Source organism: Gigantopelta aegis, chromosome 3 (genome assembly GCF_016097555.1).
Source record: "Gigantopelta aegis isolate Gae_Host chromosome 3, Gae_host_genome, whole genome shotgun sequence".
Classification (NCBI taxonomy): Eukaryota; Metazoa; Mollusca; class Gastropoda; order Neomphalida; family Peltospiridae; genus Gigantopelta; species Gigantopelta aegis.
Window position 1 is genome coordinate 77,694,973 of NC_054701.1, and position 10,171 is coordinate 77,705,143.

General features: G+C 37.3%; 1 protein-coding gene across 1 annotated transcript; it reads left to right on the forward strand.

Moving 5' to 3' along the window:
- Positions 1-415: 415 nt before the first annotated feature.
- LOC121392817 lies at positions 416-9,286 on the forward strand. The gene is made up of 3 exons (XM_041523890.1): positions 416-679; positions 2,813-2,973; positions 8,039-9,286. Exons 1-3 carry the CDS (start codon positions 422-424, stop codon positions 9,132-9,134), a joined length of 1,515 nt encoding a protein of 504 aa, XP_041379824.1. The 5' UTR covers positions 416-421; the 3' UTR covers positions 9,135-9,286.
- The last annotated feature ends 885 nt before the right edge of the window (positions 9,287-10,171 follow it).

Consider the following 10,171-nt stretch of genomic DNA (forward strand, 5'->3'; position numbering starts at 1 on the left):
GCGAACCCTGTATCTACCAGCTTTAATTATGTCCGATAGCTTAACCACGACACCACCGAGGCCGGTGGGATAACGCAAAACGAGCAAAACGATATATATAATAATATATATATATATACTCTTCACACCTTTTTTACCGTTTGATTAACTTAATACACAAATAGGCCTATATTTGTTCACATTATAAATGCAGCAATGTGCATTAAATGTCAAAAACGCTAGACCTTTAGTTTCACACACACACACACACACATACACACACACACACACGTTTCTGTTACTATGCCGTATTTTTACACATTCGTGGGTGGTAGTAGTAGTAGTAGTAGTAGTAGTAGTAGTAGTAGTAGTGATGGGTGCAGATGCTGTGGTGCTCCGGACGAATCGGCAGATAGCCGACCTAGAAACCTACCAACCAACTATGTCTGACAGTAACACTGAAAGAGAGGCTTGTGAGGGACTATTGGAAATTGAACAGAAAAAACGAAGGCGTAAATCGGTGAAACACTGTTGTGTACCGGGTTGTAACTACAACAGAAGTTATGAACCAGACGAGAGACAGCCGGCTATTTTTCACAGTTTCCCCAAAAACGAGTTGCTGAAGAAGCAATGGATGAGGAACATTCGACGTCAGGTCCTGAGTCGGAAAGGTCCAAATGTTCCCGCTTTCAACTTTACGGTAAACACTAAGACGAACGATTCGTCGGTCCACTGATATCTCGGGGCCCAAAGATTTCCGCCCTTGACACCTCCTCCCCCCCCCCCACCCCCCACACACACACCATGATTAGTCCTCCAAACTTTTAAATATACAACCGTGTCCGGTGATTCGGCGCACTTAGTATTTTGCTCAAGTAGGCCCTATGCTGGAAAAATATACGCCCGGTCCCCCCTTCACCTAACCCTAACCCTAACCTTAACTCCAACCCTAACTCCAACCCTAACCCTAACCCCAGCCCTAACCCCAACCCTAACCCTAACCCCTCAACCCTCAACCCTAACTAAAAATAATAATGGAGGGGACCGGGCAGATATTACACCACTGAATGAAACAAGATTGTCCAAATATCTCTCCTAACTATATCTATTAGATCTCTCTGTAACAGGCAGTTATACCCGCTGGCTCGTCTAGGTATGATCAGAGATAAGATCTTATATAAAGTATATATTATTATAGCACGTTTAGTTCACTAGAAAACACAACAAAACCACAATACACTTTGGAATCTGTATTAACCTACGCTGACAAATGTACTGCTGCAGTAGTTAATTAACAACAACAAATAATAATAACCCAGAACTGATCACTTAATTAGTTAATCTCTAGGTGTCTAGTTTACACAATATGCTAATCACTTCACCGTGACACAACACCCACACGTGTGATAATTGAAAAACGCTTCCAGGGGAACTTAATTAATAAAGGAATTACAACTCTATTCCTAACTGGTTAATTTTTAATTAACCCTAACTACTCATTCAATAACCTTGTAATACAGACTTAATACTGGTACCTATCACAATAAAGACAATAACCTACAGTTTACCTAGGTCCTCTAGGATGACTGGCTAAGCCTTAATAATTATTCAGAACAGTGAGCCTATAGTATACTGTGTCAGATGACCGGCAGCACCGTCTAAATAATATTGGTATAATACAGTATTAAAATATTTAAAGTCACATCAATCACATCAAGGTTATACAACAGAGCAGAAATGATATTTACCACGTCCAAACGGACGAACGTTCCCTGGAAGCCTTCCAGTATGTTTCTCCCTGATATCTCTAAAACCCTAGCTATGTATCATAAAATCAGAATATCGCCTGGGGGTACATCGCGGCCCTCCCCCTATCAAGTGATATTTCCACAGCGACCACGCCAGCATATTTTCTCTTAGATGGCCAGACTCACTGACGCCTAGTCGCCAAAATCTCGGTTGTAAAAACCGCACTCGCGGAGGTATTACATAACTACTGGCCACCTGGGCTTAAGTGCATATTGGAACTGCACACGGCCCTCTAAAACAATTAATATCGCCACAGGCGAAAACAAAATTAAGAGCATGTTCCGTCACACTGTCACATATAAAGAACATTATAAATACTTATCATAAAATTAAATAGTTGGGGTTAGTGACAGTGCCAAAGGAAAGTCCTTCTGGTTTTGGTCATGGGCAGTTTATAAATAGCGGGGTCACCGAATCACGGGACATGCAAATCATTTTGTATACAAGGCCCCGGTATCTACATTTATGGAAAATTGTAAAATGTTTATTTACTACAGACATAAAACAATTTGTAGTGTATCTCAGATTATGCACCGCTTTATTGTTGAGAGACACAATTTATTAAGAATTTTACAGTGTTCACATAGAAAATGGTCTCTGAATGCTTAGCCTACGATACCTTTAATAAGAGGTCCACCCAGTCTTCTTAAAAATTAACTGCCAGGAAGTAAGGTTTATATAGCAGATCAAATAAGTTTGTATATTTTGGTAAATCTGATACATCAATCAAGCTACATGTACATGATTTCAAATTTTATGAGAAACACTTTCGGTTCCATGCCCTCTAATCATCAGAAAAGATCAAACATTTTTTTCTAAAAGTCCAGGAAAATGATCCAAAATAGTGCTTTAAAGTCCTGAAAATGAAACCATTTGAAGTCTATGGACCCTGTAATGGGTAATGAATTTTTAGTTCCTTTATTTTGCCGATATGCTACCGGAAATAATAATTTCCATAAAATCCTGTGGTTTTGTTATGTACATGACATAATAAAATTATGTCTCATAATTTTTCTTGTTACAGATGTCCACTAACATGGTCTGCAGTGACCATTTCCTACCAACAGATTACGCAAAGTCTGATACAGAGAGAAAACGGGGTCTGAATAAAGGGGCTGTCCCTACAGTCTTTAATTTCCAAGATGCCCAAGTTGATGAGAAATCTCCCCAGAAAAAAACCAAACTGTGAGTTGAGAATGAGATCCATACACAGTGTTCGAGATAAAACATTTTGGCCAGTATACCAGTTGGATACTAACATTTGAGAATTTAGTATCCCACTTTTGGATATGGTTACCTGACATTCAAATATTGCAAGCAAACCAATTTTAATTTTAATAAATAAAAAAAGGCTATATTGGTTGAAAACATTTTACAATGGCTACTTGCTGTTTTAGTGTTTTTATCAGCTTTGGAATTACTAGGCCTAATTAAGGAACACTTAGACTGGAAGGAAACATCCCAACAAAAACAATAACCACTTAGCGGTTCCCAGTCTTTTGCTACGCCCCTATCGCTCCAGTGTAGCATTAAGACTGGGTACGAGTTGGGAGAAATATTCTTGCGGCATAGAATTGGTCTGGGTACGAGCTTGAAAATACTGTTACTTAACTTTTTCAGTAAATGACAACTTTCATTGTGTCAACAAAAATAAACACTCAGGATTAAAAAACACAGCATTATATGGTATCCCGACGGGATACTGGGTTCTTGTAGTCTGGTATCCAAAATTAAATTCTGGTATCCCCGAAATAATCTCGAACACTGATACACATTGATTTCATGGTTCAGTTATAACAGTAGCCTTATATGTAGGTTGCATGTGTGAATTTTAATTTTACATCCGTCAAAAATAAAACTTAAAAGATTTAACCTAGCACTAAACAAGGGTTGGAAATTAGCACTCGCTCTATCAGCCAAGGCGACCTTTATTAGCCAGGGGAAGTATGAATTTTACAATGGTAGGTAGTTGAATGATCATCAGTTTTAAAAACAATATGATACTTGGGCATCGAAATAAGTCAAGAACGGTTGTTCAGGTTACTAGGAGGTGAACACATGTCAAAAGAGTCGAGAATGGTACTTCATTCTCCACAAAATCTTATTAAACTAACTATATCACCTAAAGTTTGATCAGTTGTGTATTATTTAGATACACATTCAGTATCAATACAGTGGGAACAGTCAAATTAATGAATAACAAAATATCTGTGTATAGTCTTAAGTGAAGGGATTGTATATTATTCAGGGATAGCTCTGCCACTCGCCAGATTTGCTAATTGCAAATTTTTGGAAAAATTGGTAAATTTATTTTAATTTGTCCAAATTAATTTTTGTAATAATTGATATTTTGTTGGAAAATAGCTCTAGCTTTTTTCATTTTCGAGATGGTTTGGCGACATTTTCTGATTAATAATGGAAATACAGATGTGTCGTAACCTGGTCATACACTAAAACGATCAGTGGCCTACAATCAGTTTAAACAGGGCTTTTAGATTATGGTAGCTCCACTCACATGGCTAGTGATTATCAATGTTGGGCTAGTAAATAACTACTTTTTTTTTCTTTTTTTTTTTCTTTTTTTAAATTACTACTGCCATGCCAGACAGCTAGTGAAATTTTTTTTGTGTCAAATGTTGCATTTAAATCTATTTTGTAAATATGAATATCTGCCAAGTTCCAACACCTCAACCCTCCAATGTTAGTGTTTTTAAGCGCTGTCTCCCCCTTTAGGTGACATATCTGATTATTACTATAATTTAGTAAAATTGTATTAATTTAAAGTAAAGTAGGACTAGTGAATTTTTAATTGTGGCTAATAAAAATTTTAAATCACTGATCTCATGGCTAGTGGATTTTTAACACAATTCTAGAAGCCCTGAGATATCCAACCACTGTAATAGTTTTAATGATACCCAACCACTGTAATAGTTTTAATGATACCCAACCACTGTAATAGTTTTAATGATACCCAACCACTGTAATAGTTTTAATGATACCCAACCACTGTAATAGTTTTGATGATACCTATGACAGATACATTTGTATATCGGATGATTAATAAAAATGTCCCACTTTTGAAGTTAATAGTGGAAAATGTATGCGAAAACAGATATTTTGCACAAAAGCAGTTTATTATATTGTACATGAGTATATGAATAGGGGTAACTTCGGACTTTGGTAACTTCGGACCCGAGTAATCTCGGACCCCATCGGCTTAGTTAAGAGGAATTCCGATGACATTTTTCTACTGGTCTCGACGGCGCAGTGCCTAAGCAAACATCGGTCTTACAAGGATGACAGGTACAGGGTTCGCATCTCAGTACCGGCTCCAGCCCAGAGTGAGTTCTTAAGGGCACAACGGGTAGATGTAAGGCCACTACACCCTCTTTTTTTCTCATTAACACTCAATAACATATATCTACTAACAATTAACCACTGAGGTGTGTGCCATAACAAGTGTGCTTGAACCTTAATTGAATATAAGCACGAAAATAGTTGAAATGAAATATGTTTTTTCATTTTATTGCATATGCAGTTCAAACGTTCATTTCAATACGAATATTTCTCCAAAAGTATGGGACATATACCCAGTTGTACATATATTTTATTTCTAGTAAATAAAACAAGAAGTTTCAATTTCATATATATCTTTATTTTCTAAACATTTTAAAATATTTTGTTAAAACAGTTTTTATCAGTTGTGTTTAAAATCCAGTTTAATAGTACATACTCTAGATATATCTGAGGGACAATTATCATCATACTTTACGCATCGTGAATATAAAATATATACTAACCAAATATATATATATATATATATATATATATATATATTCCAAACATAAAAGTAAAATCCTGAATAAATAAATGTTAAGTTTTTTAAAATTTATATGCTTACATCAATAAACTAAAACAATTTGTGATAACATCAAATATATAAACGATTAAGCACTATTTTTATTAATCAGTAATCTAGGCATACAGTTTCTAAAAGTAAACTGAAAGTTCACAGATGTCAGAGAATTGTAGACCACATATCTCATTCTACTGGACGGGCCCATTTAATTTGGAACATGAACGTAGAAGCTGCAGTGCACTACGTGTGCCTTCCACATATTCTCCCCAGTACTTAAAGATTTTTCTTTGAAGATCCCGGTATGTTTTTTTCTTGGTGACGTTTCAGTTTTGACTCGTTCACCAATCGAACATGGAAGGGTACCAATCTGGCCTCTTCGAATAGCAGGGTAATCAGCATATAAAATCGCATATGTGGGCGACCATGTTTATTTAGTCTGTTGTGCCACCCTTCAACATCATTATTTATACAGATACTTAGTCCGGAACACCTACCAAATCGAACCACAGTAAGAAGGGTACGGGGTATGAGCAGAATAAATGTTTAAAAGTTAATAAACAAAATATACACAACAAAATGTACAATGAATATATAATAATGTTTAATTAAATAAAAAAAATCATCTTGAAATAATAATATCAGGTTGTTTAACAACAAACTTTCGTTTGCGTATAACCCAGATATAAGTTGCTTTCATTAATACAGAGGCCGAGATTACCGGTCCGAAATTACCTGGGGCTGAGATTACTCGGGTCCAAAGTTACCAGGCCGAAGTTACCAAAGTCCGAAGTTACCACGTTCCATACATATATATATATATATACAGTCAGACCTTGTTACAACGACCGTCGTTACTATGACATTTACACCATCTGACCACAAATTGTCATGAACAAACGTACACCAATGTTATTCTGTTCATTACACCGGAATTCACACCTTCCGACACTGACGGAGCAAATTGGGAACAAATGTGCATCCAACGTCTGAAAACACCTCTTTACAACAACATTACATAATCACAGTTACCGTAGCACGTTGGCAGTACACACACAGCCACTTAGAATCCTTGATCTCGTAGTGAGCCGACTGTGTTACATGCTGTCCGAGCTACCAATGTCTGGGAAATCTGTAGACATGTATTGCTTTTGCAAATAAGCCTTTAGTTAACCAATTAAAGGATTAACTTCAAACAATAAAATCTTTTCTTTTCATGATATTTTGTAAACGTAACAGGTACCAATCGTAGGTGTCTTGATTGGACTGACTGTGAATGCACCTTGTTTAATATATTTAATTGTTTTTTAAAAACATATTTAATATATGGACGCGTATTTGTTGTTTTTGATAATAATTGCAGTGCATAAAGTATTCAGTCATCAGTTACTATTAATTAGTATTTTTTGTTACGTTATTTTGGCAATGGAGATAACTCATGACAATTTGATACACCGGCAATTTCAATATAACGACAAAGTGACCCAGGGACGAACATGGTCATTGTAACGAGGTCTGACTGTGTGTGTATATATATATATATATATATATATATATATATATATATATATATATATATATATATATATATACAGGGCTTAAAATCGTGGCTTGTGAAAAGCAGTCCATTTTTAGACCAAGCAGGTGAAATAGAAATTCACCAACTAAAGCCACCAAAATATCGCAGAAATATTTTTAAGACAGATTTATGTACGATTATCACATTTGCTATTTAACGAGAGATTCTGTTATAATTTAATTCCACAATGCTCTAAAAAAACATCTCAGAGGTCCTAATGTTTCACACACCATCCTATATCCTGTCTTATTTCCAGAACGCCATAAAAATATAATATTAAATTTATGGGTAAAAACTAGATTTAATTTCTACTGCCCATCTACAAAAAAGTTTCAAAATATTTAATTCATCTGCTGCTTGCTTCCAGGGGAATTGGGATGTCTAATGTTACGTCCGGCCCGTTTCAGGCAATTTTTTCATTTTTAAAACGCGAAAATCAGTGTAGGTCAAGAAGTTTTAAGTTCTGGGACAATTTGGCTGCAATTTGTTAGTTGGTTAGGTGTTGGTATTTGGTAGTTTGGTTGGTATATGGGTTGGGGAGGGTAATTATTGATATTAGATAACATAAGTAAGTCTGAGTAATAAGTGACAGTGTGTGTATGTATGTGGGTTGTGGGTGAACGGGGTAATTAAAAAACCTATAAATGTGTCTGAGTAATGTACAGCTATTATAACTTGGGAATTCGTCATTACCGCTTGCGGCTATATTTATTATTATAACTATTATTTCATTATTTATTCCCAACCCATGCCAAGAGTAAACGTGAAATATATTTCTTTTGCAACACTGATAATGCACCTTTAATCTTCTTCAGGTCTACGTCTAAAGGTAAGTCTAGGAGCAACAGTGACGAAGAAGCAGACAGTGAGACACCTGACTGGGCTCTGTCCGATCATGATTACATGTCGGTTTCCGTCTCCATCGAGGACCAGTTGGAGGCTGCATGCAGGAGGATTAAAACACTGGAGCATCTTCTTGAAGAGGAAAAAAAGGCCAACTTCACTCTTGAACGCCTTGCCAGTAACGATGCAAAAATATGCAAGTATACCGGATTTGAAGACTACGAGACTTTCCAGTCCATGTTTGTCAATTTACAACCCTCTGCCGAGACGATGGCTCGATGGGCAAAAGTCTGTAAACTTACTGGTACTGCGATCAACAATCTTGACGATGGATTCAAGACCGATGAGCTGCCCATTGTGGACCAGTTCTTCTTGTTTCTGACACGTATGAGGTGCGCATTCGACGAGGATACCATCGCATATCTTTTTGGTGTCTCACAACAGATGGTGAACAAAATTTCCATCTCGTGGACACACTATTTACATTCGGTGCTGGGTTCCGCAACAGTTTGGCCAACTCGGGATGCCGTGAAGAAGAAACTGCCCAAGTGTTTTAAAGTCCTTTACCCCAACACCAGGGTGATCCTCTTTCGGCCTGAGATTAAGGTACAGACCTTCAGCCCTAATGTGTCGGATGCTACGTGTTCCTCCGGCATGGTGACGAAAACCTACAAAAGCATTGTTGGTATCAGCCCAAATGGTGCTGTTGTTTTCGTGGGCAAGCTGTTCCCCTACCACACGTGTGACAAAGACATCTGTGTGGTCAGTAAACTGATAGATAGGATAGACGAAGGTGATGAGGTGATGGTCTTGGGCAAGGGATTCAATATAGAGGGTCTGTTGAAGACGAAGAAAGCGACCGTCGTTTTTCTTCCCTTTCTTAACCAGGACAAACCAACCAGCTATGCTTCCAGCCTGGTGGCACATGTGGAGAGAGTGATCGCGCGGGTGACAGAGTTTAAGATTCTGCAGGAACCCATTCCTCCCAGTTTAGCCTGCTGTGCAGGCCAGTTGTGGAATGTCTGTGCATTGCTGACAAATTTCAGAGGACCAGTTTTGTTAACATGAAAAGATTACTTTGGAAAACGACTGCATTACATATGCTGATGCACTGTTTGAACATACATGCATTTTTTAAAACGGTTCAAATTGAGAAAGAAAAACTTAGTCAAACAATAAGTTTTCATTAAAAATAACAACAAATAAAATTTGGAAACTATGGAATTTACTACAGGTTATTTATTTCTGAGCCGATTGTTTTCAAAATTGCACAATTGTGCTGGGGTGTCGTTAAAGATTCATTCATTCATTCATTCAAAATTGCACACAAAAATTGTTTTTGTTTTTTTTGTGTGTGTGTTATTTCCAAAACACTTTTACTGTTTTTCTTACATCAAACCAAACTGAAATTATTTACAAGAAACATCTTTATAGGAGGATGGGACGGACTGTAGGTCAGTGAATAACAACTTTGTTGTAGTCAGTTACACATGAAGTGTGCATGTACATGTAGTTTAAAAACCAATCAAAATACAAGTTGTTGTTTTAAATCCAGACCAGTCAGAAATATCCATCCATCCACTAGAGCACGTTGATTTATTAATCATCGGCTATTGGATGTCAAACATATGGTATTGCGACATATAGTCTTAGAGAGGAAACCCATTACATTTTTCCATTAGTAGCAAGAGATCATTTATATGCACTATCCCACAGACAGGATAACACATACCACGGCCTTTGAAATACCAGTTGTGGTGCACTGGCTGGAATGAGAAATAACCTAATAGGCCCACTGACAGGGATATATCCTAAACCAGCCAGGCATCAGTCGAGTGCTTTACCACTGGGCTACGTTCCGCCCCTCCATCCAATCAGTACAGTGACTCAGTTACATGTGATGCGCAGTCAGTCTACAATTGATCCCAGTCAGTGGACCCACTGGGCTATTTCTCGTTCCAGCCAGTGCTCCACAACTGGTGTAACAAAGGCCGTGGTATGTACTATCCTGTCTGTGGGATGGAGCATATAAAAGATCCCTTGCTGTTAATCGAAAAGAGTAGCCCATGAAGTGGCCACAGCAGGTTTCCTCTCTATATACTTGT